General features: G+C 46.7%; 1 protein-coding gene across 1 annotated transcript in view; it reads right to left on the bottom strand.

The window, feature by feature from the left end:
- Positions 1–43: 43 nt before the first annotated feature.
- LOC119386295 (uncharacterized) overlaps positions 44–27,764 on the bottom strand; it is a 44,550-nt gene continuing 16,829 nt past the window's right edge. The window contains exons 2-3 of the mRNA XM_037653621.2: positions 26,532–26,709; positions 44–177 (exon numbers count right to left, since the gene is read on the bottom strand). Of these exons, the coding sequence (XP_037509549.2) occupies positions 80–177; positions 26,532–26,709 (276 nt within the window). The 3' untranslated portion in view covers positions 44–79. The remainder of the gene's footprint in view (positions 178–26,531; positions 26,710–27,764) is intronic.

Raw genomic sequence — 27,764 nt, 5'->3', positions numbered from 1 at the left:
GGTACCTTGTTTTAGAAATGACATGACAAAAAAGAGAGTATCATTTTTATTTTCTTCGGTGAGAGGGTGGCAGTAGAGTTTAATAACACTGTTCAATTAACGTGGTGCACATCTCTTGAAGCTTGGGAACCACCAGCCTGGATGGCTCGTGGACTGAGTAAACGGCGACCACGAGAACTGCAAAAGAAATGTTGTTCATTAGAAGCTGTCACATCACCGTCGGAGTCTCCTTCGTTACCCTGTCGAAGCTAGCACATTCAGAGCAGCCGTTTTGTTTGTTTGGCCCGTGCCAACAACTTATGTCATGCGAACCCAAGTAACTTCGTCCCCATGATTCATTGCCTGTGACGTTTACGTGTGATGGGGACAACGTGCGTCATGTTTTCCGGTTTTCTCTCTTCCGCCACACGAGTACAGTGTAGTGCGCTCACTGAGCGGCGGAGCGTGGCGCACTTCATGTCGCCGCCGACAGGCGGCGCGGCTCGCAGCGTCACCTAAAACTTTCCGGCGGGTTGTAGGGCGCGGCTAGCGCGCGTTGCTGTTTCGCGCGCAAGAAAAGTCAAAGTTACCTAGTTACGGTGCGCAACTCACGGAAGTTCTTTTAATGGAACTTTTCTCTGTGTTGTAAAATAAATTGCTGTCGTTGTGACTGATTTACGGAGGCATGGGCGATGTTTTAAGCGTCTATTGCACAGATGAATGCTCCTCCACGCAGCCGCTGCAGTAACAGGGTGTGTAGTTGGAGGCGTTAAAGTTTTTTTTTTTTTTTGTCCTGCTGATCTATACGATTTTCAATGCCCTTTCGCCAGTGTAGCGATCATAGCGACTTCACTCGAGCCCCACTATGCCGAATATAAACAACGCCTCATTTTTTTTTTATTATTTTTCCCCCGTACATATGACCTGGTCTGTGTAACTAACCTACTTAATAAGAATGGAAGCTTGAGCGAGTTGGTATGCGTTCATCTTTGTAGAAACAGCGCTCACTAGACGACGACGAAGTAAAAGAAGGCACAGGACAGGCGCTGACTCGCAACTAAAGTTTATTAGGAAAAACACGCAATATCTCTCGCCGCTCATTGCCACGAATGCGGCTCCGCACCCTTCTTCAGTGACACAATGATTTTATCGCATCATAAAGAGCAGGTAGCAAGGGAAGTGATCGAGGCCTTCCACATTAGAAGAAAAGGAGATAAGTGTGTTAGCATGCCATCGATTTCGCTGAGTGACGCAGAGTTTTCGTACCTTTGCAGCACCTGCAGACTATGATACCTGTTTTTTTGCTTTTACTTGCTTGAGACTTGTTTGGGTCTTATTCGCTTTTGGTGTTTTTTTGTTGTTTTGTTGTTGCACATCACCTATATATATTGCGTGTTTTTCCTAATAAACTTTAGTTGCGAGTCAGCGCCTGTCCTGTGCCTTCTTCTACTTCGTCGTCGTCTAGTGAGCACTGTTTCTACAAAGATAACCTACTTAATGTTCTTTTTTTTTTCACGAACCAATAATGGACAGAATAACTCGGCTTCGTATAAATGTATCCGCACCGTAATCTTAACAATTTTTTATTTGTAGACGTAGATCACACAAGGTTACCAAAACTGCAGTTGGACGCGTATGCCCAATGAAAAAAAAAATATTTATACATATATCTATTATGAGTACATAACAAGTAACATAGATCACGTACGTATACATATTTTTATTGCACAGTAGAATTGCGCCAGTTCTTCAGCAGTGCGAATAAAGAAGGACACGGCTTTAAAAAAAAAGATAAATTGCTCTACCCCCCTTCTCTTCTTTTTTTGTGTGATGTCTTGTGTCATTGTGGTAGCCCTCTGCCCGCCTCCAACCCCGCGTTTGTTGATCCCCCCGCAACTACAGCGTAACCAGCCTAACCCCTACCGACCAAGGGGACGCGCTTCACACCCCGCAAGAGTTTTCAGGAGAAACTGGCGGCAGCGCCCCTAGCGGGCGCTCAAGCTGTCGACGCGGAGAGGGCCGCGGCGGCGCGGTGCAGAGATAAGGCACTGCAGTGAGCCCACTGCCCTACTCTACACTGTAACACGCACAACTGTGGTGTCGCGCCTGCGGCGACACTACAGTAACACGAGCATGCCGCATTTTTGTCGTTAGGTGGCATCCTCTCGGTTTCGGCTATAAAAAACCTAGAATAGGGGGAGTGTCCAAAGCGCCGGCTCCCGCGTGAGCCTTTTGCGGTGAACTACCGCGCCGCGCCGCTGCTGCGCCGGACCCGTGGGCTTTCCGCGCTCGGGAAGCGCGCGGAAAGTGAGGGGCGTCTGCTACGCGCTGTAGTTTCTGGCACCGCGTTTTCACACAGGGCACTTGAAGTCTACTTAACTTTTATAATGCGGTGCGGAATGGAGCTTATCCATCTTTAAGCGTTGTGTTAGTGCTGGGGCAACAAGAGAATGCAAAAAATCATGTGTCAAGCGGCATCAGCGTGGCCTAGTCCCGGTCAGAGATCGAGAACGTTGGTGCGTGTGTAAAAACGCGCAAAACGGACACGCACACGCAAAGAACGAAAACAAAAAACCTTATTCGCACGAGTAATCGAGCAATAGCATCACGCATGCTCGAATTAAGAGTAATAAAAAAAGTAATTTGCACGCGCAGTCAGCTTAAATACTTGCGCGCAGTGACCGCTTCACGCTACGGGCTTTTTACTCATGGTCGCCACTGGTTTGCTAGCCATACGCACACCGCTTTATTCAACAATTCATTAGCCTCCACTAGCTCTTTATTATGGACCGAGCACACCGGGAAGACGCAAGGGAAACAAAAAAAAGAAAAAGAAAGAGTAGAGACGGCCATACGACCGCAGTGCTGTTGGCTTATGTTTTTGCTTCTGAGGTAGCGTACAACAAGCATTGCTTCAAGCCTTCACTATACGTAATAAAAACAGTTTCAAACAACTTATTCTCAACTTTTCTCAACTTCAATGTTTTCATGGTTCTCGGAGGTTAGCGTTCGCCCGGTTCAGAGAATTTACAAAAAGATGTGGGAGTAGTTACATAAAATACAATTGTTTCCGTGGCAGTTGAGTGTGCGCCAACAGGGCACCCGACCGCAATTTCCCGCTTTTTCCTGATGACCTCAATATAGCGCCCACCACAATTTCGTGCTGAAGCTCCGGAGTACTTAAATAGCGAGTCTGGTCATCTCTTGAATAAATATAAAGAGATGACCAGACGGGTAAACGCAGACGCGTGCAATCAGCTGCTCTAAACTGAGAATCGCGTTTGTTTTCGGGCGATCGCTCGTAACGTGAAGTGAGGCATACACGATGATGCACTGTTATCGCTTTATTTACTTTGATTTGTCTTGTTTTTTTTTAAGGTAGAGCCTTAGATGGGCCTCATCAAACACGAAAATTGACCGTCGGCGTCCCGCGTAGCCAACACGAGTGATGCACAATATCATCACGCGATGACGTCGACAGAACTTGTGACGTTACTATGACGTCATTCAGACGTCATATGATGACGCCATCACGTGACACGGTCGCTTTGCATTGCCTCCGTGATCGGGGGCCGATCACAGAGGCAGTGTAAAAGCAGGTGAGGTGCAGAAAGCTTGCAATGCCTTCGATCCTGTCGGCAGTCCGAAAGCACGTTATGTACAGAAGAAAGCTTTCGGAGAGGGGCGAGGGAGGATCAATGCATCGACTGACGAAAAAAAACACGGTTGATCCCTCCGTCATAGGAATCGGAATAACACGAAAGTAAAGCGTGCCCTTACAGAAGTAACTGAATGCTTACTGTACATTGATATAAGAGAGTTTGCACAATCATAGGCGTGCGCAGAGTTCCCCATTAGGGGGTGCAAAGATCCGTCGCAGCGGCCCCCCACCCTACTAAGTCAATGAATGGGGCAGATTTTGCGCCCCTCCCCCCCTCTTAGGTGGCTAGAAGGGTCAATGTACGGGGCAGATTTTGCGCCCCCCTCTTAGGTGATTAGGGGGGGGCGCCCCTCCTGCGCCCCCCCCCCCCTGTGCGCACGCCTATGTGCACAATGTATATTGATATCTGGCAGCTAATGGCGCCGTTTAACGTGTATGCACCCACTTTGATGATTGGTGGTTCATCTCCATCCGGACGACTAACGTCCATGTTAAATGATTAAACAAACCCTTGTGGTAGCTGTAGCCTGTAGTAGTTAACGCTGAAAGCGTAATCAGAGAACGAGGTGTGATAGCCAGAAGAGCGTCGCATATTGGACAACTTGGTCGCCATCCCGCGGCATGTTAAAATGTGATTGAACACCACGGCCGGACTACAGAGAAACGCAAAGCGCGTCGTGATGCCCCGGTAGCCCGGCTGCGATTTTTCTCGGGGTGAGCGCGTGAGCATGGAACGCGGCGTTACAGCCAGGTGAGGCAGGCGAGCGTCGCAGAGCTATTTGTGGTTTGTATTAGCGTGATGCTGAGCGAGGCCGACGCTTTTACGACGCTTGGGCAAAGGTGGCCACCTCGCGGTGTGTTAAGGCAGTGACGACATTCAACTTCTATTGAAAACGCGCCGAATGGGACGGACGCATAACGCTTGCAGGTGCTAGTCGCGGAGGCCACAGCAAAGACGAATTACTTTACCTTACCACTCCCAGAGGTCAACACCACCCAGCCGACCGGGAGAGTGTTAGATATAAAAGGCGCGTTCGTAAAGCTTCCAGAGTCTGTGACCGTGGCGCAGTGGGTAGCGTGCCCAGCATATGCTGTTGCGGACCGTGCGGTCGTGGGTTCGATGCCCGTTGACGGTGCCTTTTTTTCTTTGCCATCTGATTGTGTATATTTTTTCAACGTCATTTCCGTGACGGAAATACGTCACTGAAGTCTTGGTGGACCCCGGCATAAAACACTTTCGTGTTAAAAGATGGCCTTCGTTTTCGAGTCATCTCAGGCGAATGCATAAGAGACCATGTTTTTTTTTTCATGTAGTTTTTTCGCATACATTTTACCTATGCGGTCAGTTCTTCAAAATGTATGAGTAAGTCTAACATGTTTACATCGATACAGGTGACCACCGCGTTTTTATAACCTGACGGAAACAAATCGTCAGAATTATTTCTGGCTACAGAAAGCGGGTTTGCGCGCCACACACCATATTATTATTGTTAGTCGTTACGCAAATGGCAAGCATGTCAAGTTAGTGATGCCATGATCTATCGGTCTTATTGGGCATACGTACATTCGTGCCCCTCCGTGCTAATTTTCGTGTATACCACGCAAGGGCGTAGCCAGAAATTTTTTTCGGGGGGGGGGGGGGGGGTTCAACCATACTTTATGTATGTTCGTGCGTGCGTTTGTATGTGTGCGTGTATATATACGCAAGCAAAATTGAAAAAATTCGGGGGGGGGGGGTTGAACCCCCCCCTCTGGCTACGCCCCTGATACCACGTGAACGAGACGCGAGTAATTTTTTACGCCGACTGACACATTCGGCTTCGCATAAAATGGCTTGAAACAGCAGAGCGCCGTAGGTAGCCTTGTAAAACAAATCGAATGCACGAAATAAAAGATAGGATATGAAGGGTGCAAACGCGTTAGCATGCATGAGCTAGTTACTACGTGCATTATGTGCTACGTTCTCCTGGTTATCTCCAGATTATTCTTTCCTGCAGCAAGTTTTCGTTCGTCATTCCACACGAAAGTAAGTTAAGCGCCTTTTCTCACGCTGAAGTGCGCGCAGGATGCGCTCCTCAAACAGCCGCGGAAGTGTGGACCAATGCGGTGACAAACCAGCTGAAAGAATATATACAAAATCCCCGTTTCAAAACGCACAATCTAACAAACGCGTTTTCTGTGTGATTAGTCGCTGCTGTATTATGTTGCAGTGACGCAGTATTAAATATTGCCCAAATTTCCGCAATTTTAGCTAATAGCGGCCAAAATATCACGCGCGTAGCAGACGCTCGCCGCTTTGACGCGGCTTCCGCCGCGGAGAAAGCCCACGGGTCCTAGAGTTACAGGTACAGTAACTCTAACGGGTCCGGCACGGCAGCGCCGCGGTGCGGAAGTTCACCGCAAAAGGCCCTCGCTCCTTCGCTCCTCCCATGTATTCGCGCGGCGCTTTGGACACTCCCCCTATTCTAGGTCACTCTAGTTTCGGCTAGGGTGCCTGAAACCATTCAGGCACCCTAGTTTCGGCCGGCAGGCCTTTGCCGACGCCGCTGTGGTTTTTAAAACTAGTAATGAACATTCGTGTTTTTTTTTTGTCTCCTCTTTCTTTCTTTTTTTTTTGAAAGGTGTGCTAAACGAAAAAATGATTTTTGTCGTATTGGTGAATTACGATTTCACTATACTATGGCACTGACTACGGTGACGGGGCCCGTCAGCGCAGTACCGTCGTAAAAGTGACGGGGCCCGTCACCGTAGTGTAAATGGTAATAGTGACGGGGCCCGTCTTAATAGCGGCGTACTTATAGTGACGGGCCCCGTCATCGTAAACATGATCGTAAAGCAGTGGATGTACTCTCTTCTCACTGTTGAGGAAGCCTTGTAATAACGACAAAAAAATGTTCGTGGCGTAGTTGGTTGGCGCGCTCTCCATGGAGTGTTAGGGCTGCAGGTCGTCAGTTCGATTGCTCCCGGGTTTTTTTTTTCGTTTTTTTTTCTTTTCAGGTTATGCGTCAACGTCAACGTTACTGCTCTGACGGAGTCGTAACTTTTTCGTTCATGTCTGCGGCGGTTAGACAGCCCTAGCGTTCGGTTGATGCGTTGTTCCTATGCGACCTCGGTTCTAATCGCGCTGAATAAGAAAACTTTTCTGTTTTCTTTTTTTTGTCAGTATTGTTTCACAATACCGTCCCGAGCTTCCGGCTAGTCAACAATAGTTACTTATTCGTGGTAGCACGACTCAGCGTGGGAGAGCGGAGCCCGTCGAAATTGTTGTGTGTAAAATGTTTATGTGACAACATGCAAACGTCTCCTTTCACATATGCATATATATGTTCACATTTTTGTCATATGTCTAGTGCACTAAAACTTAAATGTTATAAATCTATTTGAACTCTCATTGCATCTAATGCCCTAGCCTGATGGTGCATTTTCCAGTATGAGTGCAATTGAATCTCTATATGTCACGATTGGCTCCTCAGTGGGGGGCCAGCAGGAGGGGGCCAATTATGGTCAATAATTTGTCCACCTTATGCTCAATAACCGTCGAGACTGTAAGGTGTCACTTTCGTATAAGCAGCATGTATGCCAGCTTTCTCTTGATGCATGTGAACGTTTCAAAATATTGAACGTTAACTCTATACTTGATGTATCCTTGTGCAATCTATGATCTGTATTAATAAATTTATCTAAATGATTAGGACTGCATTGAACTCTACATTACCTGAAGCCTTCATTTGCCAAGCTTATGACGTGTACTTTTGAAAGACATTCTACAACCCATGAAACACAAAACCCCTATAAAACGTCTTTAAAATGTTCAAAACCTTATAAAACGTTTCATAGAGGTTTCGTGCGAAGGGGGACTACCCAAGCAACGCTGGCCGACTGCCGACGTTTGGCTGATCACTGGCAAATAGCCGGCAGCCGACTTCACTGGCCACCAGGCATCCGAAAAGGGTCGGCCGGAGGTGCGCTGCCAGCTACGTCGGCACTAGATGATGATGATGATGTGTTGGCGGCCTGCCCCTTTGCAACGGGGGAACACTCTCCGTGTCCTGACCTTAAAAAAATTAATAAAACAAATAAAAAACAAGAGGAAAAGGAAAAAAACCGAATAAAAAAACGGAATGAAAAACACACGATAAAGGCAGGAGACGATCTGCTGCACGATTCGCGCCACCGTCGGTGGCCAAGTGAACGCCGAGCGCGCCAAACGCTTGTCGGCACTAGGTCGGCTGCACGATTCGCACCACCTTTGGTGGCCGAGTGAACGCCGAGCGCGCCAAATGCTTGTCGGGGCGACAAGTCGGCAACACGTCGTGCCGGCCTTGGTTGCCGGCAGAGAATTCGAACAGCGCGTATTATTTTAGGGCAGCATAAAATACACTGCAGGAAGTGTAAACAACTCCTACAGTGTGATTTTTTAAACATTACAAAAATCACCTGTGACACACAACATACTTGTGGTCCTTGAGCTGATTACACCAAGTGATAGAGATTATTTGTGCGAACAATCCAAATACATTATTGACTAAATAACAAAAATAATAGCGAGCCATTACATTCGTGCATGGTTTCTCCAGACGTGCGTATCTAGATTTTTTCGAGACCATCATTCGCCAAGTAGGCGACAGTATTTATATACATGGGCGTTAAACTAGGCTTTTGTCGTTGTTCGATGCTTAAAACGGATTCTTACAAAAATAAATGTGACTGAAGCAAACAGTGAATTTCTACCTCAAATTTGATGGCATAAATATTAAATCGTAAGATTTCATTCCAATTATTGCAAACTCAGTGGCTACAGTTAGTTGCAGTAGGTAAGGCAGTGTAATTTGAAAGTCATAAATGAACTTTATTTAGATAGGCGATTATTTATTTTGCTTTTTCATGCAAGTAATGTCACCCGCTTGCATTAAACCGAGCTCACATAATACATTTATGTCATTTCTGAACTAAAACGGCCATTAAAAACCATTCTGTATAACTTAAAAGAAGCATCGTCTGTATACAGACAACATGAAGCATGGAAATTTTTGCGTGCTGCCCGAGCAGCGCTGCACCCAAACAGTCTGTGGATAGAGAGACGCAATGTTTTGTTCTAACAGCTAGTCCTTTATTATGTAATTTGCGCAATGGAATGAGTAAACGTTCTCATCTTTCGCTGACGGATAAGTCAGGCACACGGAAATACCATATATGCTATGTGAAAAAAACTCATCAAAAGGCGTGGCCGAAATGTAAGATTTTAGTACCAATACACGAATAATATATAAACAAGAAATATTCTTTCAAGATTGTTAGAACGAACACATAGCAATGGCAATCCACTGAAGACTCGTGCTGTGGAAAATAAAACGCAGAAGGTGGAAAAGTGCGGGAAAGAGCAAAGAGGGTCAGCCTAAGGCGCGCGCTGCTTTTTGTAAACAAACTGGCATGCGCCGAACGGTATGCCCAAGAAGACTTCCGGTGCGCCACTTCCGGCAATACTTTTTCAACGGTACCAGCGATGTTTACCTGGGGTGTTTGTGTTTGTAGCTCTATTATTTCTGGGGCATTGCTGCAGATGTGTTTGGAGCGAAGTCTAGGGAGTATATGAAGGGGTTGGACAACGTCGCACGGTGGAGGTACAAGCAGAAACTGTAGCGGAGAGAACAGTTGCATGATACGCTGGATAGGGAAGTTGTGCAGTTCAGCTTTTCTACTGGAGCTAGAAACTTGTCTCCTGTCACAGCCGCTGACATATTTATGTAGTTTGGTGTAGGCACACAAGGTCACGATAAAGTTATTATTGCGCTTGTGTCACACCGGGCACTTTTGATAGAGATCGGCGCCGATCGGAATCGATAGTGATCCAAAGTGTTCGGTGTGACTGAGAAAATATAAAACGTACTCATTTGTGATGACGTCATGTGAAGCTGAGTCTCGCGAACTACTATGGTTTACTCACGAGCACGTTATTCATGTATTAAGCTTTCAAGTTAAACCACCTACATCTACAGTCCATGCTCCAACCGAAAGATAAAGTAGCTAGAGTTCAACGATGTCCATTGGCGGCAACGCGACAGTGTATGAGTAATTTGCTCGCACCGACGCGAACCCACTCGCAGGCGTCGCTCTCATAAAAAGCATATGCAACGGCGTCACTGCAATTGGCAACAAAACGTGGGCACCGCGACGAACACTGCGTGGCGATTCATGTTGAGAACGGCTGCTTTGGTGTCCCGAGTGTTGCTTCGAACAGTACACACATCACTGATGAGGCTACAACTAGAAGAAACACCGTTACGATGGATTTTCGGTGTTAGCCAGCTTTCAGTGCAGCTATCTGTCATGGGTGGTAGATGACGACGTCCGACGTGTTCCTTGTAATTGGGGACCTTCGACCTGAGCATTGGCCGAGTATGCAATGAACTTTACTTGCCTTTGATGAAGTGGAGAGAACAAATCTACACGCTCTTTGTGGGAACTCAGTTTTTGTCGCCTGATCGCTGCAATCCAGGCGCTATTTCTGCCTTCATCTATCGGGAAACAGCACGTTTTGACTTGCGATAGCAAATTAGTTGCGGATCGCAGACTCCATCCTGGCACTACACATCGGTGCCCGAGTTACGAGCGCTTCATCGGAATAATTTTATCCGCAGAAAACATAGAAACACCAGCAGCTACGGCCAGCAACGCAGGCTAAAACCACGCTACATCAAGGTAAACAGGAAGATTTCTAGGGAGCGTTTCCGGTGAACGCACAACGTTGCCAGAGAACGGTAAGCGCTAGCTGGTGAAACACACTTAAAAAAAGAAGCAAAATAACATGCGCTACTGCGGCCCGCGCCCCGGAAGCTCCCGGTGGGGAGAGGGAAACTTCTTTTTTTCTTTTTTTCCGCTGTTCTCCGGTTTTCTTTCTCAGCGTTTTCTAGCGCCGCAAGGGCAGAATGGTGGAGCCGCCTCCTCTTTCGAAGAAGCCGCACATCTGCAGGCACGCCGTCAGTGCCCAGCAATGCTTTTGCCGCCAAGAAAATGAGACATGTCCGAAACAGCACCACTAAAGACTTGCGTTTGTCAAAATTTACGCGTGTACGTCTAGGTAGTAACAAGTTTGAATTAAGTTAACGCGAATTTATCTTTTTCTTTAATGTGCAATGTAGTTACACCTTTATCTCTTACAGATAATAAGCTCATATTCCTCGATATGCCTATTTGAAAAGTTTCTGTTATCCCATCACTTTGTCAGAGGTCGCCTTGCATATGTTTGTGACATTCATCATTTTAGCACAGCATTTCAAATAAAAATGAACCCTTGTTTTTAATAAAAGACAAAGCGGGTACACCGTAACCTACATTATAAAGAAGTTAAAATAATCCCAACGATGCACTGCCTCAAGATACGAAATAATGCCAGTCAGAAATCGCATGGTGATCATTTTATACGCCTTGAAAATACTAAACAAAAAGATAAGCAAGCGAATATAATGCATGGAAATGCGTGAGAAACATTCCGCGGATTTGTCTGATCTTCTGACTCATACGTATAAAAGCATCACATAATGGAGCATTTGCGGCGGGTAACGCGCAACGCGCACTGCTGTTCTGTTGGAATGTTAATAAAATGTTTACTAGTTCCGTTATTTCACAGAATGATAATTATCAATGGTAGCAACACGTGCTTAAAACTGGACGCTGTAGCTTTATATTTCAAGACGCGTTAGATAAATGCATAGCTAGTGCCTCGCGGTAATCTGCCGTCGTCGGTGCCTCGCATGCAAAACGAAAAAAAAAGTAATAAAATTACATTGCTAATAGTAGACGCTTCACCTGCCGTTGACGATATGTGTGGCTGACTGTAGAGGCTGTGCAACGTAAGCGTACCGTACGTTTCTACACATATGAGAACTTAATTATCAAGTCCCTTGCTGACGCACCACGTGGGACCAGGTGCACTGCTCGACACCGTTAGATTGATTTATATATTTGTCCAGCCTTACATCGGCTGCTGCATAGAGTGATGAGGATTTGTCAGCAGAGCTCATCAATCTAACGCCGTTGTTATCGAAAGCAGAGCAAAATAACGCGACGTGGTGAAAAGTATTCGTCTCTGATCGAGTGACAAGTTGAACACTGGTCAATTTTACTTTGAAATTCAACATTTAGGTTTCAAGCTAACAAGCGCGAGCGCGTTTGGGCAGTATGTTGAGGAATAAGTCATGTAGTGTAGCTACAAACGCGATGACGGCCTTTGGTCAAGCAAGGAAAACAGCAATGACCGTCAACCATAGACGTAAGGGAAACTTCCGGCTAAGGGATAACACCGAGTTTTGCTCTGAACTGACTGAAGTTAAGCTATTAATCGGACGCTGACTAGACATGCGATGGCCATAATGATGAGCGCATGCATTGGCATCAATATGGAAGTTGGAGTTCTTCGGCGTTGTGAAGAATTATTCGATCGGAGAATATCGTTAAAATATTTTTATAACCTTGAGAAATCGCAAGATTTGAACACTCTGGAGATCAATGTATTTGCCACCAGGAAGTACATAACGGATAAGAAAGTGCAATCACGCGAATTTGTGTTTAATGTGGCTTTACAATGGTCCATTGTGCCGCGGTGTAGAATTGACTGAAATAGTTCGCAAATGGCACGTTGATTGTAACCGACCATGTGCATTACACCATCTATTAATAATAAACTTTATTGAAAATGAATTAATTCATTCTTTCTCCCATCGGAAAGGTTTTGGCTGCTTTATAGCGAGACCAAAAAAATATTGATTTCGTCACACGAATTGTGCGAAATAGAGTTCTCTTTCTCATACGTGTTTCAGGGGCCCGAAAGCTCTAACTGAATAGGCCTCCCAAGCTCGGCCAGGGGGCGCTGCGTCGCACGCGATATTAAGAATTTGGTCATGATGCCGAGATAATCCTTCTAGGGGACATGAACGCTCACATTCATGACCTTGACGGATATTCAGACACCAATGGCAAGTTATTGCTAGATCTCTGCGAGCAACATAGTCTTGAGATAGTTAACGTGGGGCCTAAGTGTGAGGGGCAGATCACGTGGGAAGTCAGAAACAGGCAATCGAGCATTGATTACTGTCTCATGACAGAAGGAATATATGACAAACTTAGAGAGATGAGAATAGACGAAGAAGGCATTAACAGCTTGGGTAGTGATCATAAACGCATAATATTACAAATGGGATATAAAACTGAAAATAAGAACATAGAATCAAAGTTTGGCAGCTCGTATCTAAATGACAAACAAATAACAAATATAGCCGCAAGAGTCGAGGAAAAAGTAGACGAACTACCAGGCAAAGACTGGAAGTATAGTGAGCTGCTACATGTAATCACGAAAGAAATGGAAATAGAGAAGAAAACTATTTGTTGGAAAGGAAAGAAAAAGCCAAAAAGTTGGTGGAACAAAGAAATCCGGGAAGCGATCGAGATGCGACGTCAGGCATCACGGGAGCACAGACAGGCAAAAAAGGAGAAGCGGCCACAGGACGAAGTCAACCAAATATGGGAAATATATTTAGAGCAAAAATCCATTGTGCAGAAATTAGTCGAGGCAAAAATTAAAGGTGAAAGTGAACGCGGATGACAGAGATTCGCGAAAAGAAGAAGGCCGCGCCTAGGATATTTTGGAGCCACCTAAAAGCGCTGGGTAGGAAGTCTGTCACAATGCAACAACATATGGTAGATGAAGGAGGAAATAAATTTGGAAGGATATGAAGCGCTAGGTTACATCCGAAAGATAACAGCCGATTCGTTTAAAAGGTCCCCCAGGGGATTCCCCGGTGAGTAAAAGTACGCAAAGGAGTGCAACCGACGAAGATGTAGTACTAGAGAATTTCAATTGGAAGAAGGCCGAAGGAAAAATTCCTAAGCGCACTACTCCGGGCTTAGATGGGGTTCCCGTCAGCCTCATTAACGAACTCGGACATAACACTAAAGAGCACTGCTGAAAGCCGTAGAAAAGTGCTTACAGGAGAGGGAAATACCAGACAGTTGGCGAAAAAGTAGAATGAACTTAATCTATAAAGGCAAGGGAGAAAAGGATAACATTCGCTCGTATAGACCGCTAACAATTACATCGGTGCTATACAGGTTTGGCCGATGCAGGCAGTAAAATTAAAACTAGAAGCGTGGGTAGAACAAAATGATATTTTGGGAGAACTTCAGAATAGATTTCGAATCGACAGGCGGTTAGAACGATAATCTGTTTGTTCTACCCCGTGTATAGAAATATCTAAAATAGAAAACAAGCCCTTATACGTAGCTATCTAGATATCACCGGGGCGTATGACAACGTTTAATCAGGAAATTTTGTGGGATATATTGAAGGAAGTGGGCATAGGTGACGAACTGTGTACAGCTTTTGAGGAAATATACCGAGGAAAATACAGTTTGTATAGAATGGGAAGGAATAAGTAGCAAGGACAGCGTTGAAATTAGCAAGGGGCTGAGACAGGGATGCCCTTGTCCCCGCTGCTATTCATGCTGTACATGGCGAGGATGGAAAAAGCGCTAGAAGGTAGCAACATTGGATTTAATTTGTCACACAAACAGGTCGGAGCGATGGTTGAGCAGAAGCTTCCAGGTCTATTTTATGCTGATGATACTGTCTTATTTGCGGACAGTCAAGATGATATACAGCGACTGGCAGATATATTGCGGAAGGGAGTGTGAGGCTCTAGGACTAGGATTTAGTGCAACAAAATGTGGATTGATGGTATTCAATGATCACGGAGACCATACGGTCTTAATACAGGGCCAAAAAATACCGAAGGTAAGCGAGTACAAGTACCTCGGAGTATGGGTAAATGAGGGGGATAGATATATGGAGGTACAAGAGAAAGCATCGGTAGCAAAGGGAAAGAGGAATGCTGCAATTATGAAGCACAGAGCTTTATGGGGATACAATAGGTACGAGGTGCTTCGAGGGCTGTGGAAGGGTGTGATGGTTCCGGGGCTTACATTTGGGAATCAGGGTGTGCATGAAGTCAGAGGTGCAATCAGGAATGGATGTAAATCAAAGGACGGTGGGCCGCCTCGCGTTGGGCGCTCACGGGAAGACGACAAATGAGGCAGTAAAGGGTGATAGGGGATGGACAGGCTTTGAAGTGAGGGAAGCGCAGAGCAAATGAGATTCGAAGAGAGGCTGAGGAAAATGAAGGAGAGTAGATGGGGCAGAGAAGGTTTTCAGGTATTTGTATAGAAAAAGCGTTGACACGCAGTGGAGAAAAAGAACTAGGAGGCTCACCAGTAATATACGGCTAGCAGTGCGGCGATATGGCAACAAGGAGCATTAAGCGGAAGGTCAGAGAGGCGGAGAGGACTTATTGGATGACAGCGATGGAAAGAAGCCGGCTCTGAGTAACTACCGAAAGGAAAAAAACGAAATAAGGAGGGAAGGGTTTTATGATAATTCAATGGGAAGCGCTTACTGTTTGAAGCAAGGTCGGGCTGCCTTAGAACGCGTAGTTATAAAGCGAGATTCAGTAACGAAGAAGAACAATGTACATGCTGCGGGGGAACTAAGGAAACGATGGAACATGTACTGATTGAATGTGGCGATATTCACCCAGGTATACGTGTGGGCACGAGTCTACATGAAGCCTTGGGATTTAGGGACAACACTGGACAGCTGAACACGTCCGCGATAGAAATAAGTAAGAGACGGTTAGAGTATTGGTGGCAGAAAAGTAGAGATAAAGTACAAAATAAATAATTGGGGAAAAAAAAGGTCATTCTGCCTTAAGAGGCAGAGAGATGGACCGTGAATTTATATTTTTTGGTATACTAACATAGATTTAATCAATGTAGATAAGGCGTTAGGACAACAGAAACAGGACGTTTTTTTTTTTCTTCTTTCTCTTTTTTTTTCGCCTTCGAGCCTGGTGGCAGACATGTCACCGCCCCCGTATAAAGGGGACGCTCATAGCATCCATCCATCCTTCGCCGCCTTTCTTGCAGAAACCGGTCGCTTCTCTCCCAGCGCCTGGCTTTTGACTGTGCTGTCTCCCACGTTCACGCGCCCTGCACGCGCTGTTCTCTGCTCGCCGTGCACGTGCAGCTTCACGTGTCGCTTGCTCTGAAGGTTTAGAAAGATACCAGAGATGGAAAAACGTTTTCACGGTAGGAATCTCGCCAGAGGAGGACGGTCGATCGACCACCTTTTCGGGACCGAGCAGGTCGTCAAGGGGCGATGCTGTTTGTGCGAGCGCTACGTACGTGCCGATGCTGAACGGGCACATTTCTTTGACCTGAATAGGGAGGTGACTGCGCGAGTTCTGTAATTATATTACTGGTAAACGCACATTCGTTGCGGCATGCAGTCGTGTCTACTCGGAGATGTCAGCAACATCCAGCACGCTTTCGCGTGCGTTTTCTATGATAACTTTTCGATTGCTAGGATGCCAATGTTTGTCGTGCGGCTTTAAATTTATTATGAGCTCAGTGTGAAGAGCAAAAATTTAATCTGCCCTGTAGAGTCACTAGCTGCATCGCAATGCGCAGTGTTCAGTTTTCGTGGGGAGTTTCACTTTTGCCAAGGTTTGCATCGAATGATAACAACGTCTGATCGCAAGTTAATGTCACCTTGACTTTTTTAGAGGTCCCTTTGACAGGCATAATGATACGCGCAAACAAAAATAAATGAATATTTCATGCCCACTTCGATGATGCATGTTTCTTGCAGAGGCCTGTTTCATTTCGAATAATATCGACGCCTGATCACGCACCGTGTTCTCTTATCGAATGTCGCTTTGGTTGTTTCGACAGCTCGCTTGGTCAGCATCATACTATACAGGGGCGTTGCCAGGGGGGGGGGTTCTCAACGCAAGCAAAATTTTCAATTTTGCTTGAGTATATGTACACGCACACATACAAACGCACGCACGAACCTACATAAAGTATGGTTGCACCCCCCCCCCCCTCGAAAAAATTTCTGGCTACGCCCCTCATACTATACAATACCCACTGGGATCGCGCATGTTTATGATTATGCCGAGATTTGTGCCCGATGATAAGCGCATCTGAATTCGCGAAGCCATCGAAAATTTAGTTGCCACCTTCGTTCTTTTTCAGCTCGTTTCCAAAGCGGCAACTGTATATTGCCCGCGGCTCACGCCCAATGCCAGGCTTTTTATTACGTGCCGAACGCATGACATTATTACGAGGCACGCCGTGTGGATTAATTCCGGATTAATTTCGGCCACCTGGGGTTCTTTAACGTGTACGTAAATCTAAGTACGCCGGTGTTACTGCATTTCGCTCCCATCGAAATACAGCTGCCGTATGCGTGAATCGAACCCATGACCACGATCTTAGCAGTGCAACAGTTCAGCCTGCTAAGCAATCACGGCGTGTCGCATGCAAGGCCAATATAAACGCTCAATGCAAACATGCAGCTTAATTCTGTTTACAGGGAGCCGCCGACGGGAAATGTACCGCAATCAAGCTGAAATAAACACTTAGTACTCACGGTACGTTTACTTAAACTGTGGTGTAATAAGCCCCACATGCTCCGCTGCTGTCACATTACAAATGGTTGACTCGGAAAGCCAGCGCGCAATCTCGAAACGTACAGCGGCTGTCTTTTTGTTGTAACTTCGGTTCCACAAACGCACTATCCCTTCAAATGAGCAACGATCATCGCGTTTCTCCCCGTAACAGGTCGTAATACTGTGTACGACAAAATTGCTTTCAAGGTGACAAGACCGCGAAGGCATCGCGGCGAACTGCCATAACCCACTATTGACGCCTCTGCTCCTCGCACTGCTTGCTTTGGAAACAGGAGAACATGACAGGAAGTTTTCGGCTCTTCGTCATTTTTAAACGTTTGTGACAGTTCACAATGCAGCAGGGACTGCATGCCTGCTTTTGAGTACGACGAAGGAACGGCACCCATAGCGTGAAAAATGCGAGATAAAAGCCCCGCGGAGCATGTTCTCCCGCGCGCGCAATGGGAAAAACCAAGCAAGAGCGACCCCGTCCGAGCTACCGGAGCTTTCTCCTCTCTCCGCTGGGGCGGCGGACGGCGCTGCGCAAACTTGAGCGTTGGAGGCCTATATATGAAAAGCTGAATTGCGAAATGATCTTAAAATCTGGCGTTCTTGTAGCTTATTACACGTCCATTTGTCTAAGAATGACGTCGCATTTGCAGTTCTGCTCCAATCAATAACCTCAGCACTAAAGTTATATGTTTGCTCTGCCTCAGTTTTCCCGAATTCAGCCGAATAACTCTGATGTGCACATTAAGTATGTGAATAAGAAAAGGTACAATTGCGGATTTGGTTAGGATGCGGAATTTAAATGTCGAAATTTTTCACCTGTTTCGCAAGAAACTACAGAACCTTTAGCGATCGGGCCGCTGAGAATCCTCCGCCGCATTGTCATGAGCACCTTTCAAGCCTTATGATGACCTGTTATGATGAAGCACTTATATGCTCAATGTACGGTGGTATGACATGAGTGCTTTTGAAGTGTACCGAGCGTTTACGGTTTCAGCTCGAAGCTCAAGAAAACGTCCGCCTTTGCATGCATTAGACGCAAAGCATTTGGTTGAACAACATCAATAAATGGGAATAAATGTGAGTACCGAGCAGAAATTTAATTTTGATCCTGATACTATAGCGCGCTAATCTCTATTAAAATATCGATGATTTTGAACTGTCCACCGAACTGTCCACCGCTTTAGCACGGTCATGAATATAAATATATGATTGATCTGATCGAGCCGCATGACAGAGGGAGGACATCAGGTATAATGGAAACATTTGGAATATAGAATCGAACATCGTCATACTTGATTCGGTCTTCGGGAATAGCCCATATGCGTTAATACGAACATTTCAAAATATCATCTATGTCCAAATAAACACAAAATTAGCGTAAAAGTCGCTTGCAGAGCCAGAATTCGATAGTCCGCACACTCTGAAGAGTTTTAATATTTGTACTTGATGCTCAGTTTATGGTTTTCATGTTAATTTGTTTTAATGTTAGGGTGCCAACGATATTTTGTGTTAACGAAAACGGTTCAATTCAAATTCGATTCGCTTCTTGGACGCATTAGCGCTGCGCTAGAGTGTTCAGGCATGTGCTTCAGTGGAAATTTCGCGCGCATTTTTTTTTTCACCAGACAGAAATAATATAAACAACACGTGCGTTCTCCCGAAAAAAAAAAAAAGTGGTGAGATGGGGTCTTGCTTTGGAGAGAGAGCACGCGCGACATGCATCACATCCCTCTCCCAGAAAGAATGACAAGTCCTGAAAGGAGGAACGGAGTGTGCCGAGGGTGGCGGGGCGTGCCAGCAGAGCGCCGGACCTGGGACCTCTCGCGGTTTTTTTTTTCTTTGTCACCGCGCTGGGGAGGGAAGCAAGCTCCGTGGCGTGCGTGATTTCCCTTCCCGCGAAATCGTAGCTCTTTCGAGCGAGGACGTTGTTATGACTGGCAGTCGGTCAGGGGGCGCTGCGTCACACGCGTTTGGCCGCATTTCTAGCAAAAACCGGTCGCTTCCCTCCCCGCGCCTGCCTTTTGACTGCGCTGTCTGAGCACGTTCCCGCACCCTGCACGCGTTGTTCTCTGCTCGCCGTGCACGTGCAGCTTCACGTGTCGCTTCCTCTGAAGGTTTAGAAAGATCCCAGAGATGGAAAAAACGTTTTCACGGTGGGAATCTCATTAGAGGAGGACGGTTGGTCGACCACCTTTTCGGGACCGAGCAGGTCGTCAAGGGCGATGCTGTTTGTGCGAGCGCTACGTGCGTGCCGATGCTGAACGGGCACATTTCTTTGACATGAATAGGGAGGTGACTGCGCGAGTTCTGTAATTATGTTACCGGTAAAAAGCACATTCGTTGCGGCAGCCGTGTCTACTCGGAGCTGTCAGCAAACATCCAGCACGCTTTCGCGTGCGTTTTCTATTGATAACTTTTCGATCGCATGGATGCCAAGTTTGTCGTGCGGCATAGGGGAGACCCACGCCGTGGGAGGCGCTTCGGTGCCTGGCGCTGTCACTCAATGTGGGGAGAAACTGGTTACTCGAGTGTTGACCCCTGCCCTGTCCCCTTCAAGTTGCCTTGAAAACGCGTTGCTTTGCTCGCACGCTGCACGCGTTCTGCACGTATTTTGAGAATTTCGCGTCGCGCGCGGTTAGGATGTGCACGCTTCTGTCCGCGTGGCAGCAATTTGGTGAAAGGTCAGCGTCTGCTCAGCCATGTAGCAGATGCGGAGCAAGTGATAGCAGACGACGCCGTCCTCGTCAGAGCGAAGTGCATTTCGCAAGTGAAGGACGACTCTCTTTACGACGTGAAGTTAGCACAATGTTCTGTACGTTCATTATTATATCTCTGTTTTATTTGGTTTGCTGTGTGTACTACACACTCTCTATGTTTGTTACTCGATGCGTGCGTAAGGCCGCTTCTCGTGCTTTAGGTTAAGCAGCCCTGGCGCTGTGACTGCTATTAGTTCGGATACCTTAATTTACCAGCAACCATTCGAGTTATCGTGCGGTACGCAACACTCCAAAAATAAATGGTCTATTTCGGGCTTCTTTTTTTCACGCAACAAAAATTGACATCTATCTCGTGTGTCCTTCCTTGCATTATCGCCGTTCTCATAGCAGGTACTCCGAGTTCACTAACAGCATGCGTACTATGAACGTGACATAGCATTATTAATAGGGAAATGACGAGCGCCCAGCTTTCAGAAAAACTTTTTTTGTGTGCAATCTGCGGGGGAAGAGCCAATTGCTGTCAAGGCATTTTATAATAACAGAGAGCTGAGCTAGTTGGTAAGTATTCATTCTAAAGAGACAGGGCGTGCAAACACGGACACAAGAAAGAAGTCAGCACACCACAAACGGCGTTTGTGGTGTCCTGACTTCTTTCTTGTGTCCGTGTTTGCACGCCCTGTCTTACGAGAAAGAATTTTATCTTGCTCACTATCGAAAGTGCACCATGTTGTACGGGCTGTACCTGCACACTCAGTAACAACTATTCACTGTAACTGCCGAAAAAAACCAATGGACGTGCAACAACGGCTAATGCTTTTTTTTTTCTTTTTTCGTAGTTGTCGTGGTCGTGCCCACTCAAGCGTGAGCTTTGCATTCATGCCTGTCGTCTGCTTTTTTCGTGCCATCTGTTTGGGAATCGGTAGAATTCCACTGCTGGAGCCGACCCCTTCGTGTTTGGATGGCCATTAGTAGTTCCCCCCTTTCTACCGGGATGACATCGCGGAACCAGGGGCGTTTCACGTGCAGCGCGCGCTTCGCAAATGCGTGGGAGCCAAAGGGAGCGGAAGGGTCGTAGCCATGGAGGAAGGAAAAACTAAGGAGAGCCGTTCACGATGGCTGGCCCTTGGGCAAGTGGTTCAACTTTGGCCGAGTGGCTGAATCGAGGGACGTGCCGACAAACAGAAAGACAGACCAAAATTTCTGCGTTTAAATTCCCCAAGAAAGACTATCGTCTTTAAAAAGCAGAGCAATACTAGCGAGAAACATCCGCAACCGACCCCACGGCCGTCGGTAAATCGACGCTTAGTGATGTCGGGCCTTGGTCAACCCGCGAGCGGCATGCACTCAGCATCGTCGCCACGGTGGACGGGCCTACATCGGTGCCGACGCAGGCCCACATGAGGCCAATGTCAATCCCCAAGACCGGCCCTACATTGGTTGCCAAGGTTGGGCCAACGACAGTGCAGTTGGCCAGCGACATCAGGCCGACATTTTGCCAATGATAAAATGTTGTTTGGGTACGCTGGTAAGAGAGTAAAAGACCCCCCCCCCCCTCGCCGCACGATGTATAAACTTAAACAGACATGAAAATTTACAATCCCTCTGCCACTTGCAAAGGGTTAAAATGATGCAATCAAAACAAACGCATATCTGTGCACGATAACACCCTGTGAACCGCATGCAACCCCCTGTAAAGGTGGTTTTCACTGCAGTAGAGGATGCTATACCGTGAATACACCTATCCAGGGGAAATACGCACTGCCGCCCACACCACAGGAAAACAAGTGCTATGTGCTGCAGCATAAGCAGCGTTTATTCATAAATCATGACCATCAGCCTTCTTTTACGTCCAACGTGGGATGAAGACCTTTCCAGTGATTTCCGAAGGCCACTGCCATGTGCGAGCAGATTCTATTCTATGCCTGCAAATTTCTTAAATTTTATATAGCACCCAACAGCCACCCTTGGCTGCGTTTTCCGTCCCTTGGCATTCACTTCCGTTGTTCTAACTAATCATTCGTTATCTGTCCCTACACATACGTAAGTCCATTGGTTCCACGCACTTTACGTGTCTGTGCATAGAAAGGACATATGGACTGATGCCAAACGTAGTGCAGGTCAACACAATTAATGTGTTCCAACCCTGCGGGCTATGTAGTTGGACAGTATGTATCAGTAAGTCCCAAACTAAAATACACATGACTCTGATTCGGGACTTCTTTCGCCTCAATCATACAAACAGACTTCGAGAGCTCAAATAAGCTCCTTTAAAACAAACACATCCCTTTCGTCCCACCAATGTCTGCTTTTGCAATACAAACATCGTTAGACATGCGAACTCTCCACGGTGCTGTACATACTCGTACTATGGTGCGCTCTCTGTAGCTGTCTTCCGATCCGAGACGAGGCTTTCCGACGGGATATATCGAGGTGTGTTCCGTATCGTTCTCGGCAATTCAAATGCGAACGCGCCGAAGACGCGCGGGTGTGGACAGGGTCGTCTGGTGGCTTTTAAGTTGCAAGTGCGTGCCGGTGCGGCCGTGGGCTTGGGAAAACAGCAAGTTGTGGCCGAGTCGATGAAACGAATACGCAAGAATGAACGTGCATCTTGCAGCGTGGCGATATCCTACCCTGTGGGGAGGGAACCGTAGCGAGCTTGGACGCAGTCATCTCGCGCCCAGGAGTACACAAAAACAATAAAAACTGTTCCAATCACTTCAGTAAGAGCACCGCGACTATGACAGGTCTCATCACTTTTGTGGCGGCACCACGGGCCACGGGCACTACCGTAGAGCCCTATCACTCCACTCTCCGTGGAGAGGGCTGCAGGTCGTCGGTTCGATTCCTTCCGGTTTTATTCCTTTTTTTTTCAGGTTATGCGTCAACGTCAACGTTACTGCTCTGACGGAGTCGTAACTTTTTGTTCATGTCTGCGGCGGTTAGACAGCCCTTGCGTTCGGATGATGCGTTGTTCTATGCGACTTCGGTTCTAATCACGCTAAATAAAAAAAAATTTTTCCTTTTTTTTTCTTTTTCAGTATTGTTTTCGCAATACCGTCCCGAGCTTCCGGCTAGTCAACAACAGTTACTCATTCGTGGTAGCACGGCTCAGCGTGGGAGAGGCTCAGCGTGCCCTCCGAGATCTCTTTCGACCATGGAAAGCTATTCTAGAAAAAATCCAGGAAGACTTCAGGCGCAGGTGGCTGTTTTTTTCGGCGGTGCACGACAGTACGAAAAGCTTTCGGGGGGGGGGGGGGGGGGAGCACCGACGGAGCGACATTGTCGACATGCTGATATGCAGCGTCAGCGGCGCAGCGACATGCTGATTAACGGGCTCCGCTCTCCGAGGTATGTCGATGATTTTCTTCTCTGTGTCCCTGATGTGTGTATGATCATAGCAGACTGGAAAGGGTTTTAACTCTGTTTGAGGGCCAGTTCCAAGGGTTAGAATTCACTTTAGAAAAAAACCAGTTGAAGGTGTTATCAAATTCCTAGACATTGAAATTAGTTTGAGCAAGCATCACACCTCTTGGAAATATTTTCCGAGGGGAGAGAAGGAGCTGCTTAGGTGTGACTCGGGCCACTCGAAACTTGTCAGAAGAGGTGTGGCCTTGCAATGCATTCAGCAAGCCATAAAAAAGTCGTGTAGGCACGCTGTTCAAGATAGCATCTCCAGACAAGTTGCTAGGCTTATGCAGGCCAGGTACCCTGACAAGCTGATTTGCTCGGTAGCCGAGAAGGAACTGCGTAACGTTACTTCCAGCAAGAAGGCGCCTTCTTGATCAAACCCGAGTGGACAAAGGCGTAAGCTTGTGGTCATCCCTTATGTTCATCACTTCTCACTAGAATTAAGAAAATTGCGGCTAAACACGACGTCGATGTTGTTTTTTCGGCACCGCTGAAATTAAGGGACTGTGCAAAAAAGTTAACGCACCACAAAGTGAAGGGAAGGGAAACATTTGCACAGTCAAACATAAGAACAAGTATGTGGACTGCACTGATGGTGTTGTGTATGGCATCCCTCTTTACACCGGCCAGACTGCATGGCCGTTGTCTTAACGTTCGGCTTAAAGAACAAAGCTACGCACTGATAACACACCCCGGTAACCTGGCCACCCACTGCGCTGCGTGCAAGTGTGAGCCATCTCAGTTCGTGCACAGAGGTGTTGAAGCGAGCAGCCGATCAAAGAGAAATAATAGAGTCCTGTTTTATTCACACAAGTGAAGGTTGCGTTAACGCACCTTCTATCGTCCTATCTGAAAAAGAAATAGATTTCTTGAAAACAGGCATGTCAACTTAGATAGGATACCGTGCATGTGGTTGACGTGGACGGTGACGCTTTCACTTTGCACAACGTGTGTTTTTTTCGTTTGGCTTGCTTTCTTTTCTTTTTCCCGGTGTCATACATAAGGAAGTGTGTGGCACGAAAATAAACAGTTGTTAGTACACGCTTCACCCTGTGTGTGTCCGTTTCAAAATCGTCCAGTTCCTGGAAGCGCGAACAAGCCATGTGTTGGAGGCAGACCACTTGGAAAGACGCACCTGGCATCGCAGCAGACGATACGTTGAGTGTTTCTCACTCAATACAGTACTGTTATTTCCATAAACAGATAATGCGTACTTTCGATGGAAAACAAGCCTGTTTGTTTTAGGTGTTGTAAAAAAATAATTCGTTATATCATGATGGCAAATCTGGAACGCAAGTGCAGAGCAATGCATACCCTGGTGGTTGAATTTGTCCTAGTTTCCCTTCAATCTTACGGTCACGCAAACCTTTTGCAATAGTTTTACGTACAAAAGAATGAAGCAACATTGAATTGGAAAACTCCTTTTACACTCGGCAAACAAGCGTCGCGAATTTCAAGAACGAACGCCGTCCGAAGCAGATCCGAAGCCTGTACTTATGGTGGCTCTACGGTCCCTAGAATATTCTAGGGACCGTAGTGGCTCAAGCGCCGCTCAGGAGCCCGCATAGACACTAGCGCCAGATTCCCCTCTAGGTATTATAGTAAGAAACTCTACGGGAAAGGCCAACGTGTTCGTTTATCGGTTAAAAATTGCTTTCGTCGTGTCCTGGGGCCCCAAATTCCTAACGTAGCAATTTTCAGAAAATTTCATTGGACTAATGTGGTCCAAATGCGCAAAAACACTTCAGAATTCATGACATCACGCTGACGTTTAGCTGCAGTTTCGGCGCGAAATTCAAAAAATTAACTTTGACCATTTCCTCTTTTGATTAAATAATTATCCTATGGTGGCCAACACAGTTCTGAATCTGAAACAATAACTTATCTGTCTAAACTGATTCATTGTTTCATTTGAGTGTTCCTTTAGAAAAGCCGCACGCAGAGGCATATAATGACAGCGCAGGGTTGCATGTATTTATCCCGTGCGTGCATCAACAAAAATTGTGAGCAAAAAAAAAAAAAAATGAAGGCAGCTTCTCAACAGTGGAGCGAAGCCTGAAAGAAGGGCGGCCTTGTTTCTCTTAATTTCATTATCTTTGTTTCGCTCTTTCCACCTTTCTTTCTCTCCCTCTATTTGTTTCTCGCTTCCTCTCTTTTGTGCCTGTCTATTCTGTCTTTCTTTCCTTTATTTCTCTCTCTCTTTGTACGTACTCGTTCTCTCGCTCATCAGACTTATCGCGTGCCACACCGGACAAATCGGCACACGTGTTCTGGGAGCGAAGAAGAGGACGAAGAGCTAGAGCGAGTGCCGGTTCGTGATGATGATAATTTTTGCACACGGCGGAGGTGAAGCAGGCTTCAAGCTCTCCGCCCCCATTTAAAAGTAATGCAGTGTTTGTGCATCAACAATAAAGAGGTAAGCGTAGGCCAATCCCGGAAATTGTGCAATATACGGGACGACCCACGGCGGATATTTCAGGCACTCCACCCCTAATAATAAGTGTGGTTCTTCACTCGGCTAAGAAGAGTCAGTTGATTTCAAGTGCTACACCAATCCAAATCACTCAAATCTCTTCTTGGTTGGAAGCGGAACAATCAGTGTAAAAACAGTGATCCCAAAGCAATTGGGATCACTGTTTGATCACTATCAAATTATGAGAATACCTTCGGCCGTCCGTGGTGATTCACAATTCTCCTGTAATCGAAGAACTCTGACAAAATGCATCGACGTGACGCCTCGAAGGGGTTATCTGGCCCCGGAACAGCGTGTGCGAAATGCTGAAATTGCACGTCAGGATCAACGGCAAATTCTGGAAGCAGTTACGGGAAACAGCAGTGACCCCCACCCCGTACGCAAGGCTGCATTATATTCTGTTGGAATGTACCATGCGTAAATACTTACCATCGATAAGGATTAAGCTATATGCATAAAGAAACTTGCAAATTTATATTCCTAAAAATTCCTTCTGAGGCCCACAAAAATTAATTAGGAACCTTTGAGTACCGCCCTACTCGCGCAGTAGCGATGGGCCATCAGCGGTGCACGTGCTATGGGTTGGAACAATTGTGTTTCTCTAGAACGGAAAGTCGCGGCCACACCACAAAGCTTTTGATCGCCCTTCTTCGTTCGTTAAGATGGTCGATGCCATGCCATTGAACCATATAGGGACTAGATATGAACTCGGACGGACTCTTTACTGTCCGTGCCTCTTCCCTTGCCATGCGACACATCTGTGCATTCGGGGCGCGTACCGGTGTTGGCGAATCCAACAGCGCACTTGGCGTCCGGCCTGCGCAGCAGGATGACGTTCTTGCCTTCCATTTTTAGGAAAGCAAAGCGCAGTCTGCAGATGCTCACCCCACCGCTGTACATGCGCAGTGGATCCCGGTGCGATGACGCAAGCTCGCGGACCTCGGACTCGGAGACCCCCTGCGTCCGCAGGTGATTGAACTATAGAATACACGGCTGTTTCGACACTGCATGCAACCGTAAAAGATGTGCGGAGTCCAAACGGAAGGCTCAAGCGGGACCATGTAACAACTATAGAACAATGCAGCTGGTTACAGACTTACAGTCACAAACATGGGCTTAGCCAGGGGGGGGGGGGGGGGGGGGGGGGGGGTGGGCGGGGGGGGGGGGGGGGGGTGTTGGAGGGGTTGAAACCGCCCCCCCCCAAAATTTTCGATTTTGCATGTGCATATATACACGCACACATACAAACACACGCACGAACATACAAAAGGATGGTTGAACCCCCCCCCCTCCCCCCCCCCCCCCGGAAAAAATTTCTGGCTACGCTTCTGGTTACAAATGGCAAAGCGTTCCAGTAGCAGTTCTAAGTTTCGCTCAGTTCGTGTGAGTCACAGCGACACTGGTATCTTCCTCAATTTGGGGAAGACGAGAAGCCTGATATCTAGGAGGGCTGCACAAGGCAGCAAACCTTTTTTTTTTTCTTTCAGTGAATTATGAAATGCCGCCTCTGTCAGAAAGCATGGTCCATGTCATGGGATAGCTATCTAATCGAAAGGACGTTACAGATTGTTATGGACTCAAAAAGGCAAATACGCAAGAAGCTCAATTGTTTGTCCTAATCAGTTTCTATTACATCTGTAACAGTCCAGCATCTTTGCCATGGCTATCTCTTTTGTTGCAAGCCTCTATTTCTGTATTGTGCTGTTACCCAGTGGCGTAGGCCAGCTGGTGGTTGGGAGGGTTAACCCCCCTCCCTGCAATTTTTACACACATTACATTTTTACGTATGTTGCAAGTTGCATTTTGCATACACGCGCGAACATATATAAAGGGGTGTCGTACCACCCTTAAAGGGACCGACCAATTGTCCAGAATATGAAATGAGTTGACTCCACTGATGTAAGATTGTCCGTCGCACTGACTCAAACCAACCCTGTTTTTTTTCGTGAGAGATGGATTTATATTTTATTTCTTGATTGAAAGTCGCGAAAAAATGACCTGTGGCACCTCTG

The sequence above is a fragment of the Rhipicephalus sanguineus genome, chromosome 3 (genome assembly GCF_013339695.2).
Source record: "Rhipicephalus sanguineus isolate Rsan-2018 chromosome 3, BIME_Rsan_1.4, whole genome shotgun sequence".
Taxonomy (NCBI): domain Eukaryota; kingdom Metazoa; phylum Arthropoda; class Arachnida; order Ixodida; family Ixodidae; genus Rhipicephalus; species Rhipicephalus sanguineus.
This window is presented reverse-complemented; position numbering and strand designations above follow the sequence as displayed.